At 48.3% G+C, this 26,764-nt stretch overlaps 1 protein-coding gene across 5 annotated transcripts in view; it reads right to left on the bottom strand.

Annotated features, from left to right (window-relative positions):
- The window catches only part of NUP205 (nucleoporin 205), a 1,504,202-nt gene that overhangs the window by 1,314,480 nt on the left and 162,958 nt on the right, over nt 1-26,764 (bottom strand). For all 5 annotated transcript variants that reach the window (XR_004540594.1, XM_033957880.1, XM_033957883.1 and 2 more), the window contains exons 6-7: nt 25,973-26,201; nt 7,687-7,851 (exon numbers count right to left, since the gene is read on the bottom strand). Coding sequence is in view for 4 of the 5 variants with exons in the window: in XM_033957880.1 (XP_033813771.1) it covers nt 7,687-7,851; nt 25,973-26,201 (394 nt within the window). In the remaining variant the exon portion in view is untranslated. The remainder of the gene's footprint in view (nt 1-7,686; nt 7,852-25,972; nt 26,202-26,764) is intronic.

Raw genomic sequence — 26,764 nt, 5'->3', positions numbered from 1 at the left:
GAGGGTCCTTTGAGAAGAAAGATATCATCTTCCACCTCAACCCGTCCCGCGATGTACTTAAATGTCTCAATCATGTCACCCCTCTCCCTACGCTCCTCGAGGGTATAGAGCTACAATTTGTTCGGTCTTTCTTCGTACGAGAGACCCTTTAGCCCCGAGATCATCCTGGTGGCCATCCGCTGAACCGACTCAATTCTGAGCACATCTTTACGGTAATGTGGCCTCCAAAATTGCACACAGTATTCTAGATGAGGTCTCGCCATGGCTCTGTATAATGGCATCATGACCTCAGGTTTCCTGTTGACGAAACTTCTCTTGATACAACCCATCATCTGCCGTGCCTTAGATGAAGCCTTCTCCACTTGAGTAGCAGTCTTCATGTCTGCACTGATGATCACTCCCAAGTCTCGTTCTGCTGTAGTCTTCGTTAAAGTTTCACCATTCAAGGTGTAAGTTCTGCATGGATTTCCATGTCCAAGATGCATGACCTTACATTTCTTGGCGTTGAAGCCCAGCTGCCAGACAGAGGACCAACTTTCTAAAGTACGGAGGTCCTGTTCCATAGTATCCTTCAGATTGTAGCCGTTTACAGTATTGCATAGTTTGGCGTCATCAGCGAATAAGGTTACCTTACCTTGAAGCCCTTGAGTCAAATCCCAAATGAATATGTTGGAGGAGTGGACCCAGGACTGAGCCCTGCGGCACTCCACTGGTCACTTCCAATGTTTTGGAGAGGGTACCGTTAACCATCACCCTCTGAAGTCTGCCACTTAGCCAATCTTTAACCCATGCAGTTAGTGTTACTCCCAACCCCATCGATTCCATCTTGTTCAGCAGTCTGCGGTGTGGGACGCTGTCAAAAGCCTTGCTGAAGTCAAGGTATACGACGTCTAAGGACTCTCCCGAGTCCAGCCTTCTTGTTACCCAGTCAAAGAAGCTGATAAGATTGGACTGGCAGGACCTACCCTTGGTGAATCCATGTTGTCTTGGGTCCCGGAGATTCCCCTCTTTCAAGACCGTATCTAATTTATGCTTAATTAGTGTTTCCATGAGTTTACACACCATTGAAGTGAGACTCACCGGTCTATAGTTCGCAGCCTCAGCCTTGCAACCCTTTTTATGCAGAGGAATGACGTTGGCTGTTTTCCATTTATTGAACCCGACTTGAGATTCTGGCTTTTGGGACAATGAAAGCAGTGCTTTAAGCCATTGAGCTACCAGTCTTTTGTCTCAGCTAACTGTGAGATGATAGCTAAGCAGATGTTACCTTAGTAGATCACTAAGCTATGATATGACAGGGGAGTCAGAAAAACTGGATTGGAAGGTGCTGTACCTCAATGAGTAAAAGAGCTGTACTAATCTTTCAGAGGTTGTGAGTTCAACTCCCGGCCTGTCTTTTACTTGTGGCATTCTACTTTGCAGGTGCACTTTGATGATGTCACAATGAGGTCATCATTGTGCAGCTGCATACCTTCAATTGTAATGAACTAGAAGCCACATTCAGGTCTGTTTTGTGTTTTATTCTTTTTTTAAGCTTGGCCAATTGAAGTTATGGGCTTTCTGTTTCCTTTGAAGAATGAGCTGATTGTAGCAATGTTTCATGACAAAGCCAGTGTTATTTAGAGCAAGGAATCGCTTCTAAAAACCTATCTCAAATAACGTCTGTGGGATGCCCAGAGAAAGCTGATTGGATGGCCTAAATAGCATGTATCATGATAAAGCCTTTCTGGAGCTAAAACCACGTCAATTGGAAGCCTATACGGAGCTCAAAGTCCTATGCTTTATACTTCTTATAGAAGCTAATGATACTATTGCTATACAAGTTTCTGTTTAGCACAGGAGTGAAGCTTCTCCCCTTCCATGCTGATGTTCCAAGATCAGCTCCCACTGAAACTAATATATTATAAATATCTTTTTAAACATGGTATACTGTTTTTATTATCCTTTTAATGATGGTATACTTTGGGTTAATTATGTTAAAGCTTAAAGTCCTGAAATAATGATAACAAATCAGTAAAAACCACCTTTTTATATATAACATCGTAAGGATGTCTATCTGGTGTCTATATGGGGTTTTTGGGAACTAGTGCCTAATACACGCCTAAAATACGCTTAGTGCACTAGAGACGTCTATATGATGCCTATGTAGCGCCTAAGTAACACTGATTGGCACTTGTGCCACAAGGACACCTAAGGCACACCTAAAGTTAGGCACAGTTTACAGAATGGGGGCCTAAATGTGAAGGTAACAAGTTCCAACTTGTAGGGGCTATAGTCGCAAATGAAGAAGCCCTACAGGTGCCAATTATTTTAAAGATGGGTCATGGGGAGAGGAAGTGACGTCAACGATGTGGCAGGTCGCAAGAGGCTAAAGCTCCATCGGGGCCGAGGTGAAATCGCATGATTGTGCTGTGATTTAGGTTTCAATTTTCCCTCCCTCACACTACCAGTATGGTGTGTTATGGCAACTGCTACTCGCCGCAAATTGGACCCCTCCAGAGCAGTGGCTGGCAAGTCGGGTACGGGACACGATAAACATCCGATTTCTCCGAGTGGATCCACGATGGCGGCGGACCCGACTGCAGTGCAGGTAACGGACATGGAGGTTGCCGGAGGAGTGCGTGGACTCAAGGAGGGTTTGGCAAAATGTTGGCGAGCCTTCAAGAGGATATCTTTTATATCCGCACAGATATAAAATAAGCGGTGATGGATATAAAACAAGATTTGCACGATATCACCCATCGGCAGGAGGAATTGGAGACGCGAGTGGATGCGGTGGCGGAGGATTCAATAGACACTCAAGGAGAGGGCGGCCCTCCAGAAAGACGGGGCGGACTTGTTGGAGAAGATGGAGGATTTAGAAAATCATACACCACGGTGTAATTTGCAGTTGAGAGGAGTGCCTGAGACAGATACCTATAAAGATGTATGAAAGGTCGCTTAGGATATTTGTGACGATCTGTTGAGCCTGGCGCAAGGCGATGCTTCTGGAGGCCCTGCAGTGCATATCGAAAGAGCATATTGTGCATTGGGTCAGGCACAGGAGAATTATCCCAGAGACATTGTGATCTGTCTGTCCTCCTATGGTGTTAAAGAGACTATTCTGCAAACCGCCAGGCGACGCAGTGATTATCAGTGGAATGGGCTATCCAATTACTATCTTTCAGGATCTTGCTGCAGCTACCCTGAGGAAACAGAGATTTTCAGGGGGTGACCCGCTATTTGAGACAGGTTGGCTATAAATACAGATGGCAGTTCCCCTTTGCGATGGTACTGACAGTCGGAACGGTACATAATAGGGTGAAAACATCAGAAGAGGCGTGGACTGCCCTGAAAGAGCTGTTGGGTGATAAGCTGCCTGCGGAGCTGTCTGGCGTGGCCGGTGGTAGAGCAGATGGGGATCGCCCTGCACGGTGGCAGCGAGTGAGACAGCAGGGCTTCAGGAGAGGAGAGACGGGAACATCAGGGGGGCGTCCGCCCTGAAGAAGATGAGTGGACTATTAGTTGGACTATTTGCTGGCTTACAGTTCCTGGGTATTAGTTAGGGTGAGCGTTTCGAGCGCTCTCTGGGGGGAGAGGGGGGTAAGCAGTTAATTGGTGGAGGTGAGTGGTGAATGGGGTTGTGCAGATGTTTGAATGGTTGTGTTGGGTAAATCATGTATTCTTTTTGCTGGGGTGAGGGGGTTTGGGGGAGTGTGGGGGAGGTTGGGGCTGTATGAGTGGGGATTGTTAGATTGAGCAACCAGTTGCAGCCCTGCCATTGGTGGGTCTTCCTTGTTTAGTCAGCTTCGGCCGTCTATGGGGATGGAAAGGGAGGGGTGGGCGGATGGGGGGAAGGGGGGGGTCATTCTCATCCTGTGGGCTTCACGACTGATTAGGGGGACTGCAGCTGGGGGCTGGGCCAGCTGTAGCCCTGATTGGAGTGATGGGGATTTGGGAGGGGGGTAGTGATAGTGCCATGATAAGGTGGTGACATGGAATGTGGGGAGTATTAACTCACCAATCAAGCGCTCCAAGATTCTGCAACATTTACAAAGACATAAGGTTGATGTGGCCCTGTTGCAGGAAACATACCTAGATGCGACGGAACATAGTAAGTTGAAACGGTGATGGGTGGGTGACTATGTGGCGGCAGATGGGGTTGACAAGAAAAAAGGGATAATCATATTATTTCAGAAGAGGGTGGTGTCTAATTTGGAAGTGTTAGAAATTGACCCGGGAGGGCACTATGTTATTTGTAGAGGGAAGATAGCTAAAAAGAAATTGATCTTTGGATGTTTGTATGCTTCCAATGTATATGATCCCCTCTTTCAGAAACGGGTGGTGGCGGCCTTATTGCCCTATCAGGGGGAGCCGTTGCTCCTTGGGGGTATTTTAATGCTGTTTGGGATCCTAAAATTGATTGTTCTGGGGAGCCCAGTCAGGACCGGAACCCTGGGGAACAGGGGTTGCAGAACCTGGGCCAATTGTTCCATCTGGTTGATGTTTGGCAGGATTATACCCACTTGTCAAGAAAGCACAACACACAGTCCCAAATTGATTATCTTTTAGTGTCTGGATCACTGTTTGGTTCGGTGTGTCATGCTGAAATCGGGGCGCCTGTGATTTCTGATTATGCTTAGGTGTGGTTGCAATTGGAAGTGGATAGTGGCCGGGATCGACGGCGGCATTGGGTGTTTCTTCTTTATCTTTATAAGGATGTCCGATTTCAGGAGATGTTGAGCGAGCAATGGCGGAATTATACCCAAAATAATGCAGAACATAAAAATCATCCGGTGCTATATTGGGAGGCAGCAAAAGCGGTGTTGCGTGGGGCAATCATTAGTTATACTAGTTATGTGCGAAAGATGCGAGACCGGGAAATTTTGCGATTGAAGAAGGACTTACATCAGGCGCGTAGGATTGTTGGAAGCACTCATCGGGATGTGGATAGGGCCCGGTACTTGGAAATACAAGTGACTCTTAATGAGTTGTTACATCACCGGGCACGTAAAAATATGGCGTATTACAGATATCAGTTGTACTGATACCGCTAGAAAGGTGGGAAATTGTTGGCCCGTTTGGTAGCTCCGGACCGGGGATCGAAACCGATAGTTACGTTAACAGATACAAGGGGGGGGAGAGGGTCCATACTGATCAGGGCATCTGTGACATCTTTCAGCAATATTATACGCACTTATATGGGACCCCGGATGGAGGGGGTTTGAGTGGCTCCTTGTATCTTCAGAATATAACCCATTCGCGGATAACTTCTCAGGAGCGAGCAACATTGGAGGCTTTGGTTACGCCTGAGGAGGTTTATGCAGTGATTGTACAGAGCCCTCTGATGAAGGCTCCAGGGGAGGATGGGTTTCAGAATGAGTTTTATAAGATCTTGGGAGCGGGTATAGTGCAGCTGCTAGTTCAAAAGCGTTTAATGTTATGATACAGGCGGAGGCGTTACCAGAGCATTTGAATATAGCCCATATAGTAACATAGTAACATAGTAGATGACGGCAGATAAAGACACGAATGGTCCATCCAGTCTGCCCAACCTGATTCAATTTAAATTTTTAAAATTTTTTCTTCTTTGCTATTTCTGGGCAAGAATACAAAGCTCTTCCCGGTACTATGCTTGGGTTCTCTGTCAAAATCTACTCCAGCCCATCCTCCCCCAAACGGCCATATACAGACACAGGCTGTAGGTACGCACAGCACCTGTAGTCCATAAGAAGCAGGTCAGTGTCCAGCATAGGAAAGAATGCAAAACTGTAGGCCAACCCAAAATCTTGGTTCTTCCTAAGCCAGGGCGGGACCCTACAGTACCAGAGGCTTACCGACCTATCTCCTTGTTAAACACGGAGGTTAAATTACTAGCAAAAATTATGGCTAATAGATTGGCAAGGGTCTTACCCCACATTTTGCATGAGGCACAAGTGGGGTTTGTGAAGGGAAGGTCGATCGCTTGGAGTATGCGCAAATTATTGCTATCTTTGGAAATGCGAGCTCACCGGCAACAATGGTCGATATTGGTGAGCTTTGATGCGGAAAAGCCTTTCGATTGGGTGCGATGGGATTTTTTGTTTGACACGTTGGAAGCGTATGGGTTTGGAGTTTTTTTTGTCTCGGCAGTACATGCACTATACGCATTGCCGCAGGCTCGTATGTAGGCAAATGGTATGGAGTCCGGTCTTTTTCCCATTTATTGTGGGATGAGACAGGGATGTCCTATGTCACCACTCCTTTTTACTTTGACCTTTGACCCCTTGATTAGGGATGTGTATGCACTGCCTATGGTGGCAGGGACCCATCAGTTTAAGCTGGCTGCTTATGCAATTTATTGGCGCATATAGTGGAACCTGAACGTCCGCTGCTAGTCTTATTGGACCTTTTGAGAGAATATGGTGATTACACCGGCTTGCGGCTTAATTTGTCCAAGTCGGAAGCACTGGCTTCCTCGATGGATATTCAGGAGGTGTGGGGGACTCAGTTTCCTTTACGGTGGGCTAAGGGGGCTTTTTGTTATCTTGGGGTGTGGATAACTATGGATGTCAAAGGCTTGTATAAATTGAATGTCCCGCGAATGTTGCAGACCACGCGTAGTTGGTTGGAGAGTTGGCAATTGTTGCCTATATCGTTGTCAGGGAGGATTCAGTTGATTCGGATGATGATTTTGCCGAGATGGCTTTATATGTTTCAGACTCTCCCACTGCGTCTTCTTAGGAGGGATTTGCAGAGAGTGCAAGGACTATTTTCTAAGTTTATTTGGGCACGTAAGAAAGCTAAGTTGTTGCAGGTGTGTTTGCAGGGTGGTTGGGGGGCAAGGGGTTTAGGCTTGCCCGACCTGCAGCGCTATAATTATGCTGCCTGCTTGTCCTGGGATAATATAAATTTTTTAAATAAATAAATAAGGCAATCAGTTCTGGAATCTCTGGGCTGGAACGACAATTGTTCTTTCAGAAAGCCTGTATGGTAGGTCAAATGTATTATGCAATATTTGATGTAGGATGTCCCACCAGGTTTCTGGGATAGGGATTGGTATTTGTATACCGCCTTTTTGTAGTTATACCACCACACTCAAAGCAGTTTACATACAAGTACTTCAAGCATTTTCCCTATTCGTCCTCGTGGAATCACAATCTATCTAATGTACCTGAAGCATTGGAGGATTAAATGACTTGCCCAGGTCATAGGGAACAGTGTGGGGTTTCAACCCACAACCTCAGTGTGCTGAGTCTGTAGCTCTAACCAATACACCACACTCTCAGGAATCAGCTACACCAGCTGATGTTTTTGGAGGCACAAGATGCTTCAGACACAATGAGGCGCAGATGATCCTTTCTTAATGTATGGAATCCCTATCTTCAATCCTTACCGCATCATAGAAGAAGTAGGGTTCTAAAAGATTTGCACATAGAATCCTGGAAGTTTGGACTCTTGGATATTTGTTACCGGGGCCAGGGGGAATCTGAAGTGAGGATTTTGGTTTAGGCTCTTTGGCATTATGGGGTTATAAGAATACAAACCCCTCAGAATATATGACTGGTGCAATGTGATCTGTTTACTTTATGGAATATTTCAGTACAGAATTGACAAAGCATTGGAAAAAAAAGCATAATTAATTTATAACATGTGTATTAATGCTACAGACTAATGATCCCCTGCAGTTCAAGGAATCCTTGCCATCAAAATAATTCAGTTTTTTACCTGCAACAACTGGTAGTTGGGATATCATTCTCAAATAAAGTGCCCAGGCCAACCTCACTGTTGCTTGCAATCCTGGTGATTTCCATGGCCGAGTCTCCTGAAGTCGGCAGTGGATGGTTGCAACATACTGCCTTTCTGTTAACAATGGTAACTGGTGCATTAAATCTCAAAAAGCAAACATAAGAAATAAATCCACATTAACATACAAGGATATTTACAATAACTTGATTTTATCAGCATTATCGAAATAATTTCATGTCAAAGAGCATTGCTGACAAAAAAAATATTCCTGCTTTCCTAACATAAATTAGGAAGTATTTGAACTACCCAAAATGAACTTTGTTATTGTTAAAGTTAGGTTACTATGACCAAGTACATACGGGTTACTCACAGTCTATTTTGAAAAAGATACAAACAATCCAGAATACTATGGTCAGAATATACTCAGCTTGAAAATTTGACAGAATTACAGTTGTTTTTTCAGTATGTCTTCAAAAGGATACCAATACAAGCAAGGGTAGGTTTATGTTTATTTGGATTTGATATACCTCTGAATCTTACTCAAGAGTTCTCAGCGGTTTACATAAACACTAAGGGGCTCATAATAAAAAAGTTCAAAAAGTGATCTAAATCAGTACTTGGACGATCAAAAAGACAGATTGTCCAAGTACCGATAATCAAAGCTTAGGCCTTTACCCTGCCTCTGAATGCCTAGAGCAAAAAGAGGCGTTTTTGGAGGAGGGGAAAGGGCGGGAGGTGGGCCGGCCTAGACTTAGTCGTTCAGCAAGTATAGCCAAAAGTTTAACGAGATTGCCCAGTTGGAACTTACACGTTTTGACTTAGACCAAGTCAAACAGGTACAAGTTCCAAATAGGGGCCATTGAGCTGATCGCGGCTGCCGCGATTAGCTCAGTAACCTCGGCAACCTGCCCACCCCCCACCACAACGATCACGGCAGGAGAGATGCCCAATGCCTCCTGCTGGCACTCCTCTCACCCCCCCCCCCCCCCGATCTCCCGCGAACTAGCAGGAGGGATCCTAAGCCCTCCTGCCAAAGGCGCACCCACCCCGACACCCTCGAATACCAGCAGGACGGAGCCCAAGTCCTCCTGCCGAAGGCGCACACCCATCCCAAAACCTGAACGCCCCCCCACTATGCCCACCACCCCTACTACTCAGGACACCCCCCCCCCCCCACTAACCTGAAGTTTGGCCGGCCAGACAAGTCCTCTGTCCAACCGGCAGGCCCGCCATCCTCGGAATGGCAGGCCTACTCCTTCTCGATGCATTATGGGATGCACTGGGGCGTGACCTAAGTTCTGATTGGCCCACATGCCTAAGGCCCGCCCATAGGAGGGGCCTCTGGCAACTGAGCCAACCGGAATTGGGCCAATTGCCTGGGGCCCTTCCTATGGGCAGGAATTTAGACACATGGATCCCTTCCTGCCCCCCCCAAGTGGTCCCTGCCAGGGGTTGAGACTAGAGAGTTGCGCGGGGACAGAAATCCCACCCGTCCCCGCCAAAGTCCCACCCGTCCCCGTGAGGAATCGCACCCGTCCCCGCGAGGAATCCCCTCCGTCCCCGCCCGTCCCTATAAATTTCAGAAAAAGTTATTTCATTTAAATATGCTACTGAATTAAAGGCTCTGGTAGAAACCCATTTACAAATAAGTAAAAAGACTTTATTAATTTGGAAATATTAATTGGGAAGAATATATACTTTGTAAACAGGTTTCAACCAGAGCCTCTAATGTTTATAAATTTTTATCAACACAACTAATATACTATTTTATCCTGAAGGAAAAAAAAAAAAAAAATAGAATTCTTTTCCTACCTTTGTTGCCTGGTTTCTGCTTTCCTCATGTTCTCATTCAATTCCTTCCATCCACTGTCTCTCTTCCTTCTGCGTCTTCCATTTGCTCTGTCACTGTGCCTCTCCCTTTCTCCCCTCTTCCAAATTGGTCTGGCACCCATCTTCTTCCCTCCGCTCCTCCCATAGTCTGGCATCTCTGTCTTCTTCCCTGCCAGCGTCTTCTCCCCACTCTCTCTTCCCCATTTCTTTTCAGCGTCCTTCTCCCCCCCATCTTCCCCATGTCCTGTCAGCGTCCTTCTCCCCCCTCTGTCTTTCACATGTGCTTTCAGTGTCCTTCTCCCCCCTCTGTCTTCCCCATGTCCTTTCAGGGTCCTTCTCCCTCTCTGTCTTCCCCATGGCCTTTCAGCGTCCTTCTCCACCCCCCCCCACCACCACCATCTTCCCCATATCATGTCAGCGTCCTTCTCCCCCCCCTCTGTCTTCCACAAGTGCTTTCAGTGTCCTTCCCCCCCTCCTTCTCTCCTGCCCCGGGTGCAGCACAGCCGGCCAGGTCCCCTTACTTTTGTGGCGCTTCCCCGACCGACCGACAACAGCCCCGGTCCGACAAACCTCCCTGCCCTTAACCGCAAATCTAAATTACCTTCTTACAGCTGCTGTATATTGGTCGCCGTACCTTAAGAAGGATAGTCGAGAGGGTTCAGAGGAGAGCGACACGTCTGATAAAAGGTATGGAAAACCTGTCATATGCTAAGAGATTGGAGAAGCTGGGTCTCTTTTCCTTGGAGAAAAGGAGACTTAGAGGGGATATGATAGAGACTTATAAGATCATGAAGGGCATAGAGAGAATAGAGAGGGACAGATTCTTCAAACTTTCGAATAGTAAAAGAACAAGAGGGCATTCGGAAAAGTTGATAGGAGACAGATTCAAAACGAATACTAGGAAGTTCTTTTTTACCCAACTTGTGGTGGACACTTGGAATGCGCTTCCAGAGGACGTAATAGGGCAGAGTACGGTACTGGGGTTCAAGAAAGGATTGGACAAATTCCTACTGGAAAAGGGGATAGAGGGGTATAGATAGAAGATTACTGCACAGGTCCTGGACCTGTTGGGCCACCGCGTGAGCAGACTGCTGGGCACGATGGACCTTGGGTCTGACCCAGCAGGACATTTCTTATGTTCTTATGACACTGAAAGGACATGGGGAGGGGAGGAGAAGGACGCTGAAAGGACATGGGGAAGACAGGGGGGAGAAGGACACTGAAAGCACATGGGGAAGACAGAGGGGGGAGAAGGACCCTGAAAGGACATGGGGAAGACAAAGGGGTGGAGAAGGACGCTGAAAGGGCATGGGGAAGACAGGGGGGAGAAGGACACTGAAAGCACATGTGGAAGACAGAGGGGGGAGAAGGATGCTGACAGGACATGGGAAAGATGGGGGAGGAGAAGGACACTAAAAGGAAATGGGGAAGAGAAAGTGGGGAGAAGACGCTGGCAGGGAAGAAGACAGAGATGTCAGACTATGGGGGGAGCAGAGGGAAGAAGATGGTGCCAGACCAATTTGGGAGGGGGGGAGAAAGGGAGAGGCACAGTAACAGAGTAAATGGAAGACGCAGAGAGAAGAGAGACAGTGGATGGAAGGAATTGAATGAGAACATGAGGAAAGCAGAAACCAGGTAGGAAAAAAATTATTTTTTTTTTTTGCTTCAGGATAAAGTAGTATATTAGTTGTGTTGATAAAAATTTATAAACATTAGAGGCTCTGGTAGAAACCCGTTTACAAAGTATGTATTCTTCCCAATTAATATTTCCAAATTAATAAAGTCTTTTTGCTTATTTTCAAATGGGTTTCTACCAGAGCATTTTATTCAGTAGCATAATTAAATGAAATAACTATTTCTGTAGTTTATAGGGACGGGCGGGGACACATGGGATTCCTCGCAGGGACGGGTGGGAGTCCGAATGGGGAAGGGTGGGGATGGGTGGAACTTTGGCGCGGACGGGTGGGATTTCTGTCCCCGCGCAACTCTGTAGTTGAGACTTCCAGCTGAGGTATGTTCACTCAGTCTATGCTCACTAGCGGGTGAGATAGAAACTCATGCTAGAGGGCCCAATAATTCTTCCTCCAGGCTCTCTGATCCCTACGCTCCCCCCGCAGTTCCCATCCCGCCATCTCTCTCATGGAACTCACCCAGGCCCGTAGGACAAGCGAGCACTCATCCATCCAAACACAGAGGATATGGCGCTTAGCCAATAAAAGACCAATAGCAAGAAACTGACATTGGTCCTGGCAGATACCCTTATCAGACAGATCCCCCCCATGACCCAACACCAAGATTTTGTAGGACCATTGAAAAGGCCTGCGCACCATTCCCTGTAATGTTTCCAGAACACTATCCCAATAGGGACCCAGGTCTGCACATTTAACCAACATGTGTATCCAACATGCTTACATCGGACACACTCCTCAGACTCCCACAGGCTCACCCGAACCCCAACACCTGATGATGTAGGTTCTGTGCAATATCTTAAACTGCATTTCCTGCAGCAGAGCATTGCGAGACCTCTTGGCTGCGCTGGCAAAACATTCTTGAATAAAACTATCAGAGTGCTTCTCCCCAAGGTCCAGAGACCAACGCCAAGACAGAGATGCAAGGTGAGGGGAAGTTTGTTCATCCCTCCCCAATCTGTACCAGGTAGAGACAGTCCAAGATTTTTAATACAAGTTTTTATCCTAATGCAACACATATCGATGATCTAGTACCAAAATACATTTCTTTGTAATCTATCAGTCTTGGGCAAGGGAGTTAGGTGAAGAGGTATGTTTTTATTACTTTCTTAAAGTTGAGAAGTCTTTCAAGGGATCTGAAGTCGAGAATGACATGGGGGAAAAATCTGTCCCCGTCACTGCCCCGTCACCGGACTACCGTCCCCTTCACCACCCCGTCCCCGCAGCATCCACCCTTCCCTCTCGCCACCTCGCCGCCCTTCAACAGCCCGAGAATCTCCCTCCCTCCCCCTTACCTTCGCAGCGTAAAGAAACTTAAGGGAGGAAGGCGCGCGGTCACCGATTCCGCCGCGGCCCCTTCCCTCCCTCCGGCCAAATCTATCTCCCTCCCTCCCCCTTACCTTCACAGCGCTTTAGAAAAGAAACTCATGTGGGTGGAAGCTTCTCCTCTGACAATTGTCATTTTATAAACACAAATAAAACAGAGTAAGGTTCAACAAAACTCATCTCCCCTCCCTTTCACTATTGTGAAAACTGAACTAACCAAATTACAACAGAATGCCACATAGAAAAATCAAGCTAACAGAATACTTTAGTCACACATGGCAAGAATAATGTTAGGGGAGTGCAACTAGGGAAAATGCCCCCTGGTCAGAGAGAGAGCCCTAAGCCAGCTGGAAGCTAAAGAAGCACAGCCTGGACTTTGCGGTCCCCAGTTATGTCTAATACCAGCTCTAGCAGGATACATATTTCAAATCTGAAATATTCTAAATCACAAAATATAAAATAAATTTATTTTTTATCTTTTTGTTGTCTGGTAATTTTATTTTTCAAATCACATTGGTCTCAGGCTTTAGTTTTAGGTTTCTTCTGTCTTCATCGTGGCATGGCTGGCACCTGAAGGTAAAATAGGCGCAAGAGGAGATGGGGAGAAGATTCCGAGTCTGACACAGGTGCAATTTTTTTTACCACAGGAGTAAGACTTTTCACCACTCCCACGGGGCGGTAAAAGGTCTTGTACCCATTCCTGCAGTAAACCAGTTACAAATGTCTCCATTCCTGCGGATTTACTGCGGTGACCCGCGGTTTACCACGGTAAACGGTCCCCGTGTCATTCTCTAATCTGACTTAAGAAGTATATCCCGCAGTCAAAAGTGAGACATTGGTAAAATATTCACATTAATATATATCATTCAATGTCCATTAGCCTCTTAAACTCCTCATTTCATTCTATCAGGGTTTCAGATATGCCATTGGTTACAAGACATTTTCTATGGTTACCACATATATTTTTTTGGCTATGGCTTCTTCACTAGCCCCATTATACTCTTTTTTTCTTCATGTTTTTGCTTTTTTACCAAACTTTTAAAGTGCTCTGTGTAAAACTAATAACCTAATCCTTATATAAATTTTAAAACTTATCTTAGTTTAGTCCTTTTTCTTTGTTCTTTATCTCGTCAGGAAGGGACTTGTCATTTCGACATGTTTCACCCTTAGGCTGCTTCAAGAAAGTCCCCCCTTTTAAAGCTTGTCTGTACCATCCCGATCCACATATTTGAGATAAGATCTTATCTCAAGAAATACTATGTGACCTGACTGCTCCTGTTTCTATGACATCGACCCATCCATGGTATGTGCGTTAAAGGTGAGGGAGTTAGCAGAAGCGACGATTTCGACATACAAAAATATATATAAAGAAATGCTTAAGGAAAAGAGCCAGAAGGAAATCACAATGTATTTTCAAAAGATACCAAGAGGGAATGCCTCTCCATCCCTGCCTTACAATCCACCTCTTCCACCCATGAGGAGGCATCACCTTCGTCTCTTCGTCTTCCTCATACTCACTTCCACTACCTGAGGAGCCCCCTGGTGTTCGCTTATCCTCTTCGTCTCCTCCTCCTGCAATGCTTGTACTGGACGATGAGGATGAAGATACTGCCCCTGTTGCACAATTATCTGCTTCGTCTCCTTCTCCTGCGTTAGTTGTACAGGACGATGAGGATAAAGACACTGCCTAACTACTGTACAGTACTGTAAAGGTATTCCAGTATTACACTTTAAGTATTGAACATTTCTTTTTTTCCTTGTTGGGAAAGCAGTACTGTACTGAACTTTTTTGTTTACCCTGAGATTATTACAGTACTTGTATTGTTCAATAAATATTGTTACAGTATTCAATACAGTTAATAAATACAGTACTGTATCGTTATTCCACCAACATTGTGAATATTTACTGTATAGTATTTAGTTGTAGTTCTTTCCATAAACCGCGAATATGAATTTTATGTTATTCGCGGTTTTAATAACAAAACCGCTATCTTTTACAAAAAAACGATTATTTGCGGTTTTCTATATTCGCGGCTATATCTGGAACGTATCCCCCGCGAATACGGAGGGAGAAGTGTAGTGCTGCCCGATTCACGATTCAGTTTGGGTGAATCGATTTGAATCTATTCAAAACAAACAAACAACAACAACTAAAAAAAATCGGCCTCCCAATTCGCTTACTGACCCTCCCCCACTTGCCCCCTAAAGCAGGAGCGGCAGTGTTGCCTCTTGCTGGCCGGCCACTGCCACTACTGCTTTAGAGGGGGAGGGTCAGTCGGGAAGTGCTGGTTTCTGGCTTCCCCCCTAGCCTCCCGCGCATCTAGGGCCGGATTAAAGGGTGGGCCCGATGCGCTGCTACAATGATTGCAGGCGGCAGTGATGTTTCTGTGTATATCTTTTGCCTCTATAGACAATGCTGCTGTTGGTCCTTGCCTGCTTGCGACCCGCCCGCCGGCTCCATTTAATTCCGCTCGCTGCCACAACTCCAAAAGAGCCAGGCCCATAAGCCTTCTCTCCATCAGAATTGATGTCGGAGGAAGGCTTATGGACCGGTGGGTGCAATCGCTGCACACGCCTGGCCCTTTTGGAGTTGCGTCAGCAGCAGGGGGGGTGTTAAATGGAGTTGGCTAGCAGCGGTGGTGGGCAGGGTGTGAGTGGCAGGAGGCGGAATCGGTGGCAGGTCAGCTTGGGGAAAGGCAGGCTTCGCGGGGAGGAAGGGAGGATCCTGCAACACTTGCCATGAGACTGGACACACAGCAGTAGTGCTGCCCGATTCACAATTCGAATCAATTCACCGATTCATTTTGGGTGAATCGGTTCAAATCGATTTGTTTAAAAAAAAAAAAAATCGACCTGGCCAATTTGGTGGGAGAGGGTCAGTGCTGCAGTGCTTACGGCCAAGGGTGCGCTTCACCATCAATTTTCTGATACCCGCTTAGGTAAGGAACCACCCCCACCCCTTTATCTCTCAACGCCACCGCAGGTTACCGAGCACTTAGGGTAGCCCGAAGGTCCTGGTAAGGAAAATGCCTACTGCAAGAAAATGGCGGTTCGGGCTTTGTACATGATGTCTGTTCACAGGCGTGGGGGCAGGGAGGAATGATCTCCAACACACTCCCAGCCCTTCGTGGTACTGTCAGCTGATAGCGTGGAGCGCACGAGCAAGCACATCTACTTCATGGTGGTGATGGATGAGGGCCGCGAGATCGACCGAGATCGACTTTCGGTGCACGTAGGAGCAGGGCTGGAACGCCAAGATTATGTTGTAGCTGGTGCAGTACAAGAGCAGCCATGCTATCCTGGCCGTGAAGTCGACTCGCCAGAAGCAGCAGCACCTGGTGGCTGAAGTGGCTAAATGCAAGACATGGAATTTTTCAGCATTGACTAACGGCTTTTATTTCAGATACAAGTCCAACTTTATCTTTGAGGCCTCCTTTGTGATTCGCACTAATGTTAGGTTGCCGTAGGCTCCTAGGGGATTGTGCATGGCCCAGACATACTAAAGCAACTTATAGAAAGAGATATTTAAACAAAAAAAGTACTCATTTTATAATATAACTTAAAGCTGGATAAAATAAAGTGATATTTGAATACTATTCTTGAAAAACTCATACGTGTATGCCAAAATTCCCCTATCCAGAGGGAATATATTTTGATCAGTGTTAGTTTTTAAGGTATGTCTTAATATTTCAGTAGATTGCAATATTTTATCATTTTTAATTCTAGCTATACTAAGGGGGGGTGGGGAAGAAATAATGGGTCTAAAAACAGAGAAGAGGGAGGGAACAGAAAGGGAGAGAAGTTGGACACAAGGGATGGTATGGAGGAGGGGATAGAGACACTGGATAAGGAGGGTAGTTGGGAAGAGAAAGGGAGAGATGGTGGACCCTAGGGTGGTAGAGAAGGAGGGAGAGATGCTGAATGAAAGGGTAGTTGAGAAAAGGAGAGTTGGTGGATCTGGGGATGGTGGGGGTCCATCGCTGCAGGGATGGAGACAAAAAAAAGGAAAGATGCTAGACCTCCGGGGGAGGGAAAGGAAATGGAAGGGGAGGACTGAAATGGAAGATGAATGGTTATCATGGAAAAAGAAAAAAACAACAAATGGGCAGGAGACCCTGGCAAGTGAGTTATCAGAAGACAACCAGAGCCTGGGACCGACAAGATTTGAATAATGACCAGACAACAAAAGGTAGAAAAACTAATTTTATATTTGTTTGTGATTACAATATAGAAACATAGAAATAGACGGCAGATAAGGGCCACGGCCCATCAAGTCTGCCCACCCTACTGTCCCTCCCCTCCCTTTGCCCTGTAAATAGATCCCATGTGTCGATCCCATTTGCCTTTAAAATCAGGCACACTACTAGCCTCAATCACCTGCAGTAGAAGACTATTCAAGCGATCAACCACCCTTTCAGTGAAAAATAATTTCCTGGTGTCACCTCGTAGTTTTCCGCCTCTGATTTTCAACGGATGCCCTCTTGTTGTTGCGGGACCCCTGAAAAAGAAGATATCTTCTTCAGTCTCGATGCGGCCCGTTAGATACTTGAACGTCTCAATCATGTCCCCCCTCTCCCTGTGCTCCTCGAGCGAGTACAGCCGCAATTTGTCTAGCCGTTCCTCGTACGGGAGATCCTTGAGTCCCGAGACCATCCGGGTGGCCATTCTCTGAACTGACTCCAGTCTCAGCACATCCTTGCGATAATGCGGCCTCCAGAATTGCACACAGTATTCCAGGTGGGGTCTCACCATGGATCTGTACAATGGCATAATGACTTCCGGCTTGCGGCTGACGAAACCCCTGCGTATGCAACCTATGATTTGTCTTGCCTTGGATGAAGCTTGCTCCACTTGATTGGCAGCCTTCATGTCCTCACCGACGATCACCCCCAAGTCTCGTTCTGCTACCGTTCTTGCTAGGATCTCGCATGGATTTTGGCTGCCCAGGTGCATAACTTTGCATTTTTTGGCATTGAAGCTGAGCTGCCAGGTCCTAGACCAGCGCTCCAGTAAGAGTAGGTCGTGTATCATGTTGTCGGGTGTCGAATCTTCGTCCGTTGTGCATTTGCCCACTACATTACTTAGTTTGGCGTCATCAGCGAATAAAGCACAGTTACTTACCGTAACAGGTGTTATCCAGGGACAGCAGGCATATATTCTCACATGTGGGTGACGTCATCTACGGAGCCCCGATGCGGAAGCATTTTCAAGCAAACTTGATTGAAGATTTAAGTTTGCTCTGCTGCTCCACGCATGCGTGCCTTCCTGCTCCACTAGGGGGTGCATCCCCTCGTGGTCTCCAGTTCACTTAACTAGCCAAGAAGCCAACCTCGGGGAGGTGGGCGGGTTGTGAGAATATATGCCTGCTGTCCCTGGATAACACCTGTTACGGTAAGTAACTGTGCTTTATCCCAGGACAAGCAGGTATGATATTCTCACATGTGGGTGACCTCCAAGCTTACTGAAGAGGGATGGAGGGAAGTTGGCAATTTAAGCGAATAGATTTCGCAATACCGATTGGCCGAACCGGCCATTGCTTCTGGACAGGGAGTCCAGACAGTAGTGGGAGGTGAAGGTATGAACCGAAGACCACGTGGCAGCCTTGCAGATTTCCTCAATAGGTGTGGACCTGAGGAACGCTACGGAGGCTGCCATCGCTCGGACTTTGTGTCCCGTTACTCGACCATGCAGCGCAAGACCAGCCTGAGCGTAGCAAAAGGAGATGCAATCGGCCAACCAGTTGGACAAGCTGCGTTTGGAAACTGGGTGGCCTAACCGGTTTGGGTCAAAGGACAGAAACAGTTGTGGGACTTTCCGGTGTGGCTGAGTGCGTTGGAGGTAAAAGGCCAACGCTCTTTTGCAGTCAAGAGTGTGGAGCGCCACTTCTCCGGGGTGAGAGTGGGGCTTGGGAAAAAACACGGGTAAGACGATGGACTGATTGAGATGGAAATCAGACACTACTTTAGGTAGGAATTTTGGATGGGTGCGGAGTACCACCTTGTCGTGATGGAATACCGTGAAGGGTGGGTCCACTACCAGAGCTTGTAGCTCACTAACCCGCCGTGCGGACGTGAGCGCGAGTAAGAAAGTTACCTTCCAAGTGAGGAATTTTGGATGGCATTTGTCTAGTGGCTCAAATGGAGGTTTCATTAGTTGAGCCAGAACCACGTTAAGGTCCCAAACCACCGGGGGAGGTTTGAGAGGGGGGTGGACGTTCAGCAGACCCTTCATGAAGCGAGTGACTAAGGGATGGAGCGAGAGGGCTTTCCCTTACAGGGGCTGATGAAAGGCAGCAATCGCACTGAGGTGTACTCGAATGGAGTTGGTCTTTAGGCCGGAATGAGATAGTTGAAGTAGATAGTCAAGGACCAGTGGGACGGGGACCGACACCGGGTCCTGGCTGTGGGAGGAGCACCAGGTTGAGAATCTGGTCCCCTTTTGGGAGTAGCAGGTTCTCGTCGAGGTTTTTCTAGAGGCCTCCAATATCTCCTTGACTGGTTGAGACACGGGGAGAGCAGTCAGGGGGAGAGAAACCAAGCATTCAGATGAAGAGATTGAAGATTGGGATGTAACAATGAACCCTGACCCTGTGACAGTAGAGAGGGAAACAGAGGCAGAGGCAGTGGATCTCTGACACTGAGTTGAAGTAGAAGGGAAAACCACGGCTAGCGTGGCCAGCGAGGGGCAATCAGGATCAGGGTGGCTTGTACTGTTTTCAGGTGGACGAGCGTCCGTAGTATCAGAGGAAACGGCGGGAACGCGTACAGGAACCTTCCCTCCCAGTCGAGGAGGAAGGCGTCGGCCTCGAGCCGGTCCGGGGAGTACATCCGGGAGCAGAAGAGAGGCAGCTTGTGGTTGAGGGGGGATGCGAATAGATCTATTTGAGGCGTCCCCCACTTTTCGAACACCTGTCGTAGGATCTGAGAGTGCAGTGACCACTCGTGTGGCTGGAGGAGGCGGCTGAGTCTGTCCGCCAGACAGTTTTGTTCTCCTTGTATGTACACCGCTCGAAGGAAGGTGTTGTTGGAGATTGCCCATTTCCAGAGGCGCAGGGCTTCCCGGCAAAGGGACCAAGACCCTGTTCCCCCTTGTTTGTTTACGTAGTACATTGCTACCTGGTTGTCGGTTCGGATGAGAACCACTCGGTCGTGGAGCAGATGTTGAAAAGCTACAGCTGCGAGATAGAAGCTCTAGCACGTTGATGTGGCAGCGACGGTCTTGTGCTGACCACATTCCTTGGGTGCGTAGGCCATCCAGGTGGGCTCCCCAAGCGTACTCCGATGAGTCCGTGGTGAGTACCTTGCTGTGGGGTGGGGCGAGGAAGAGCAAACCTTTGGAAAGATTTGAAGAGTCGGCCCACCAGCGGAGCGATCGTTGCAATGAAGGAGTCACTGTCACGGGGCGGTCGATCGGGTCCCGGTCTTGACGCCATTGAGACGCCAGGGTCCATTGAGGGATTCTCAGATGGAGGCGGGCGAAGGGTGTGACATGGACGGTGGAGGCCATGTGGCCCAGGAGAGTCATCATCTGTCGAGCTGATACAGAGGTCAGCAGGGAGATCCTTCAGCTCAGACTTACTAACGCCTCCAGGCGCGGAGGGGGGAGGAAGGAACGGAGGCGAACCGTGTCCAGCGTGGCCCCGATGAACTGTAGGGACTGCGAGGGGCGTAGTTGAGATTTTGGGAAGTTTATTTCGAACCCCAGACTTTGTAGGTAGGTAATAGTCTGTTGGGTCGCTGAGATAACCCCTTCCCTGGACGGGGCTTTGATTAGCCAGTCGTCCAGGTAGGGGAATACCTGGAGGCCCTGGGAACGTAAGGTTGCTGCTACCACCACGAGGCACTTGGTGAAGACCCGAGGTGATGATGCTAGTCCGAAGGGGAGGACTCGGTATTGTAGGTGCCAGTCCCCTACCTGGAAACGCAAGAACTTGCGGTGAGCGGGGTGCACTGGGACATGTGTGTACGCCTCCTTGAGATCGAGGGAGCAGAGCCAGTCGCCCTCGTCGATCAGGGGGTAAAGTGTCGGTAGTGAGAGCATCCGAAATTTTTCCCGTACCAGGAATTTGTTGAGGCGTCTCAAGTCTAGTATTGGGCGTAGGTCTCCCGTTTTTTTCGGTACCAGGAAGTAACGGGAGTAGAAGCCCTTCCCCCGTTGGTCGGGGGGAACCTTCTCCACTGCTCTCAGGCGAAGCAGGTCTCGAGCTTCGGAGAGGAGTAGGGATAGCTGAGTCCGGTTGGGAGGGCAATTCCTTGGGGGGTTGTCCGGGGGAATGGCCCATAAGTTGAGAGAGTACCCTGATGAGATCACGCCAAGGACCCATGCGTCCGACGTGACTTGTTCCCAGCGAGGGTAAAAGGCTTTGAGTCGACCCCCGATGGGAAGGAGGCCTGGGACTATGGCGGAGGGGGCCCGCCCCCTTCCGCGTGTCCCGTCAAAAGGAAGGGGATGGTTTGGTGGTCGCAGGCGGTTGGGACTTGGGCATGGCCCTGTGGTGGGCTTGCGGACGCCTGGGTGGGGGCCGCGAGAAGACAGGGGTGGACTTTTGTGGGTAGCGGCGCGGAGGGGCCCTATACGGCCTGGACGCTGTCGGTTTGGGCTTTTGCCGGACAAGGGAGGCAAATGAGCGTTCATGTTCGGAGAGGCGTTTTGTAGCCGCCTCGATAGTGTCATCGAACAATTCCTTTCCCACGCAGGGGAGGTTAGCCAAAAGGTCCTGTAAGTTGGGGTCCATGTCGACCAGGCGCAGCCAAGCTAGTCGGCGCATGGCGATAGCGAAGGCTGCTTCTCTGGAGGAGAGTTCGAAGCCATCGTAGGCCGCGTGGAATAGGTGAAGGCGCAGGTTGGAGAGGGACTCTAAAAGCAGGCCTAACGTTCCTTGCCGGGAGGCCGGTAGGTCAGTCTCAAAGGCTCTCAATAGTCCAATGAGGTGTTTGAGGTAGGATGTGAAGGTGAAAGTGTAGCTTTGCACCCTAGAGGCCATCATTGCGTTTTGGTATAGTCTCCTGCCGAACTTGTCCAGGGTTCGGCCTTCTCGGCCTGGGGGGACCGCTGATGAGACCCGGGACGGGTGAGCCTTTTTCAAGGAAGATTCTACTAGCAGCGATTGGTGGGAGAGCTGTGGTTGCTCGAATCCCGGGTAAGGTACTGTGCGGTACTTGGCCTCCATTTTGGAGGGTACGGCCGTGACCATGTAGGGGGTCTCCAGGTTCCTGAAGAAGGCCTGTTTGAGTACCGGGTTAGGTGGTAAACGAAGGGACTCTCTGGGCAGTGATGGCATATCCAGCTCCGCCAGGTACTCCTTAGAGTATCTGGAGTCGGACTGGAGGTTTAATTCCAATGCGTGGCCCATGTCTTGGACAAAGCGAGTGAAGGATGGGTGAGATGTCCCCGGGGCCCCGTGCGGGGTCGGGGAACGAGACCTTCGTCGGGTGGAGAAGGATGGGGAGGCTTCCCTCGAGTATCGAGGTTCATGCTCTGATCCATGCTCCGAGACTGGGGAAGCACTGTGAGAGTGTTCCGGGGTTGTCGATCTTCGGCGTTTCGAGGAGCCCCTCGGAGACGATGCCGGGGTTAGGGGTACCGATCGATGTCGGATTGGTGACCTCGATCCGGACTCCCTCGGAGAATACGTCCGAGGGGGAGTTCGGAGGATGCGCGGGTTGGAGAGTGATAACTCAGCCACCCTTAGTGGTCCCGTACGAGGTGTGGGAGAACGGCCTCGTAGAGTTGGTGAACCTCGGGCCTTCTTGGAGGTACGGCGGTTCGAGGTTTCTGTCGTTTTAGCCCGACGTTTTGCCCCTCGGCGGTCTGCGGAGGGGGAACGTCTCGGGCGCCTCGGCGAGGAGTCCGAGGAGGATGGGATGCGGCGAGGATTGCGCACCTTTCCTCGAGGTTGTTCGGTGCGAGGCTCAGGCTGGTCTGGCACATTCGAGGTTGAGGCCGATTGAAACTGGGCCATTGCAGCGGACAGCTCCGACGTGATCATCGCTCGGAGTAGGTCCTGGAAGACGGGCACGGACAGCATCGAAGGCATGTCCACTGCCTCGGTACACTCCACCGGGGGCGACCTCGTATCAGAGTATTCCCGTGTGGTGGAGGCACGGCTCGAAGGCTTGGAGGGCTTAGTCGGGGCTGTAAGCATGGGGCTTCCGCCATGCGTCGACGCTGTCCCCAAGGCTGGCTTCTTCGCTGTTATAGAACCTGAAGAGGGAAGAGGGGACTTACCCGGGGCCGAGGCTTTCTGTTGTCCCAAGGACTTCGGGTTCGAGTCTCGAGGCGATGCCGAGGTATCCGGGGCCGAGGTCAAGGCCGGGGCCGAGGCCGGGGCCGACCTCGAGGCCGAGGTGGAGGGTTGGTCCGGGGTGAAGAGGTCCGCCATGCGGGCTTTTCTTCGGCGGAGGGCCCGGTTCTGGAAATTAGCGCACTGGGGGCAGGAGTCGGTTGGATGAGCCGCCCCCAGACAGAGGATGCACCGGCGATGCGGATCTGTGAGAGAAAGAAGCCGCTCGCAACGGGTGCACTTTTTAAAGCCGGTCAAAGGCCGGGACATTAAATCGAAAGTAGCCGCGGCTCGATTAGCCACACGGCCACGGAAGCCTCCGGGTCGTCAAAAACGAAGCAGGAATCAAGTAAAAAGGTAAAGAATTCGCGCACAGCGACTTAATCGTGAAAAAACAAGAAAAAATCGCGGTGCTAGAAGGCAGTTGGGGCAGAGCCTGAAAAACACGGCTTCTAGGCTCGCGGAAAATTTTGAACTGGAGACCACGAGGGGATGCACCCCCTAGTGGAACAGGAAGGCACGCATGCGTGGAGCAGCAGAGCAAACTTAAATCTTCAATCAAGTTTGCTTGAAAATGCTTCCGCATCGGGGCTCCGTAGATGACGTCACCCACATGTGAGAATATCATGCCTGCTTGTCCTGGGATAAAGTTATTTTCCCTCGAAGCCCTTCTGTCAAGTCCCTTATAAAGATGTTGAATAGGATCGGGCCCAAGACCGAGCCCTGTGGCACTCCACTGATCACCTCCGTCATTTTGGAGGGGGTGCCATTCACCACTACCCTTTGAAGCCTACCTCCAAGCCAGTTCCCAACCCATTTCGTCAATGTGTCTCCTAATCCTATAGAACTCATCTTGCCCAGCAACCTGCGGTGTGGTACGCTATCGAATGCTATGTCAGATTTGAAACGTGTATCCTACCAGAGCTGGTATTAGACCGCGAGCGTGAGCTAGGATTTAACAGAGAGAGAGGAAAAGTCTTTTTTGTTTGTTTATTTTGTTTACACCACAGCGCCAGTGTGGTTAGGAGAAGGCAAAGGAGGTGAAGAGGCTATAAAATAAACCCACCAGGATGTTGGGGGGGGAAAAAACACCCAATTGGGAAGGAAAATCGAATCGAAAAATCGATTCAATGGGCTGAATCGAATCAATTTTTTTTTTTCCTAAATCGGGCAGCACTAGTGAAAACCACCCACACTCGACCCCCTTGAAATCCAACTAAATTTTACAGGGGTGTTGTCTAGGGTCTCAAATGAAACTCTGCAAAATTTTTTGGATCTATCTCAATTTGGTCAGGAGCTAGGGGTGGTTGAACAAAAGCAATCGATCCACTCCTATGCCTCGTGTGACCTAAAATGCCAAATTTGCTTAATCACTGCAGCAGAAAGAAACTACCAAGGAGTCTGAAATTTTGCAGTTTGGTACAACACCTTGGGGCAAGTTTCTGTGCCAAGTTTGAAATCTTTTGCGAACATGCTTCCATTTCTACAGGTCAGCACGAATGAAAATTTTTGGCTGAGGGTACAATTTTACCAGCAGACATGTACCATGAGGTACTTCCAAGATTTTCAATATGAGCTTTTATAGTCAAGTGAAGCTGAAGATATGACCATCCCAAAAATAAGGCTTTATGCATTTATGCAGATTTTCACTGTTTTTCAGATTCAAATATCTCTAATGTGTAGGTTTTCTTTTATATCATTTGAAAGAGCATGTTTTTTGCTACAGAAGCTATCCTGTGATTTCATGGGTCTCTGGTTGCATGTAATTCAGACTGCATCCAATATTTCTTTTTTTCTGCCTCCTGCGGGCTTCCTCTCCTCTGGATCTCATTTCCTTCCCCAACCAACATTTCTCTGTCCTTCATGAGTCCAACTTTTCTTCCTCTCTCCTCCACCTATATTGGCAACATGTCTCCTTCTCTTTTTCGCTGTCCATCTGTCTTTCTCTAATTCCCTCCCTTGCTGCAAAGGGAGTGGGGAAAGAGAGAGATCCAGGGTGCATCTCTCCTACTCCCTCTACTGCCACATCCAACATTTCTCCCTCTCTCATTCCCCAAATCATGTGCAGCATTTTTCACCACTGCCCACCAGCCCCATGCCCATTTCTTCTTCTATCACTCCTCTCCAGCACCATGCACATCTCTCCCTCCATCACTATGTCCAACATTCCTCCTCCCTTGCATCCCCTTCAATCTGTCCCTCTGCTCCCTCTCCACCATATCCAACATTTCTCCTTCTCTTCCCCATGCATCTCTACCTCTCTCATCTCTATGCCCAACAATTTTCCTCTTGCTTCCTTTCCCCATGTGCACCATCTCTTTCCCTCTCATTCACACCCTCATGCCCAACAATTCTCCTAAGTTAGTGCTTCCTTCCTCCCAACCTCCCTTCTGTGTCCCATGTTCATACCCCCTCCCTTCCTTTTGTGTCCCAAATTCGTGCCCCCTGACGTCGGAGAGGTTTCTGGGTCAGCCACATGCAGCGTACAAATGACGCTGCCCATGACTCGTCCCTGTGTGGCTGAAGGCCAGAAGGAGCAGCCCTGAAGGAGGTAACTGGAATCTTCCACTGACCAGAAGGCTTCCCTCTGACGTCAGCTCTGACAGCAAAGGGAAGCCTTTTCAGGTTGGCTTCAGCGGACAGGGGAATGCAGGAAGGAGGGTTTGGGATCCCCGCCAGCATTGTTGCTTTGGGGGAAGGGGGGCGGGCAGGAAGCAGGGCATGGGATCCCCAGCAGTGGTGGCTGGCAATTAAGGAGGAAGGGGGCGGGAGACCTGCGTAGTGCCATGCATTCCCAACAAGTGGCTCACGTACCATATTGTGTGTTGAGAAACTCTGCCATAGAACACTATCACCAGTCATGTACCAGAAATGCTGTTTCTGGTGCATCTGTTTGGATGCCCACTTGTTTCATCTTTCCAGACTCAGGGGCTAATTAATACTGTATGTGTACTCCCAGATATTGCTGGCCCTACGAACCACCATTCTTAAATTCATACATTATTGTCTATATAAAATAACTATACCACAAGGGAGATCTTATACCAGAAATATTAATAATAAAACATTTTTAACATTGCGTGCCAAAAGCAAAAACAGAAAAAGTACAATAGTAACTCTAAATAGCATACTTCAATACCTTGTCTGTCCTCTGTGCCTTGTTCCAAAAAGCTGACATCAAAACAGTATAAAAGTGCCATGAGCAGAGCTAAATTCACAGGATCCAATGATGCATTAGCTTCCACGCTCACTTTCTCAAGAAAGTCGATTAAAAGTAAGGTATCATCCTTATTCAAGGGTGATTGGCAGGTCCAAGCAAATAGGCTTTCTGCCAAAGACTGGCGACACTCCTTGATGAGATCTGAAACCTGAAAATCATTTTGAGTCACAATATATTTTTAAACAATTTTTTAAAACATATAGAATTTTCTGTTTTTCATTTTTAGTGGTTAACAATGTAAAATATATTCCTCTATCACATAAATTAGTTTAATGAATGCCTAAATTCTGTCAAAGACTGTCCACAGCAGAGTACTGCAGCTTAACATGGATGGACACAACACACCAAGACTTTTCTTCATTGGCCACCGGAAAAGGACTGATTTACTATTGCCACCGGGATTGTCAGCCTAAAATGTCAGAGTGAAATTCAAAGACTGGACTTTAAACTTTTAGTTTGATTTGTTTTCTTTGCAACTATGGACTTGATTTAGATTTTTTATGGACTTTTGAAGTACTGATTTACATGTGTAACTGAGTATGTGCAATACACAAGATAGTGATAGACCTATTGAGAGCAATATGTATTTACTAGATGTACCATTTAGAAAGCATGTATGTATTTTTCATCCTGTTTTGAATCTTGAACTGTATCTAAAAGCTTCTAAAGGCCTCTATTTCTAAAGGCACATCTCTTTTTATACTGCTTTAA

The sequence above is a fragment of the Geotrypetes seraphini genome, chromosome 9, assembly GCF_902459505.1.
Source record: "Geotrypetes seraphini chromosome 9, aGeoSer1.1, whole genome shotgun sequence".
NCBI lineage: Eukaryota > Metazoa > Chordata > Amphibia > Gymnophiona > Dermophiidae > Geotrypetes > Geotrypetes seraphini.
The sequence above is the reverse complement of the archived record's forward strand: the minus strand, read 5'-3'. Positions and strand labels throughout refer to the sequence as shown.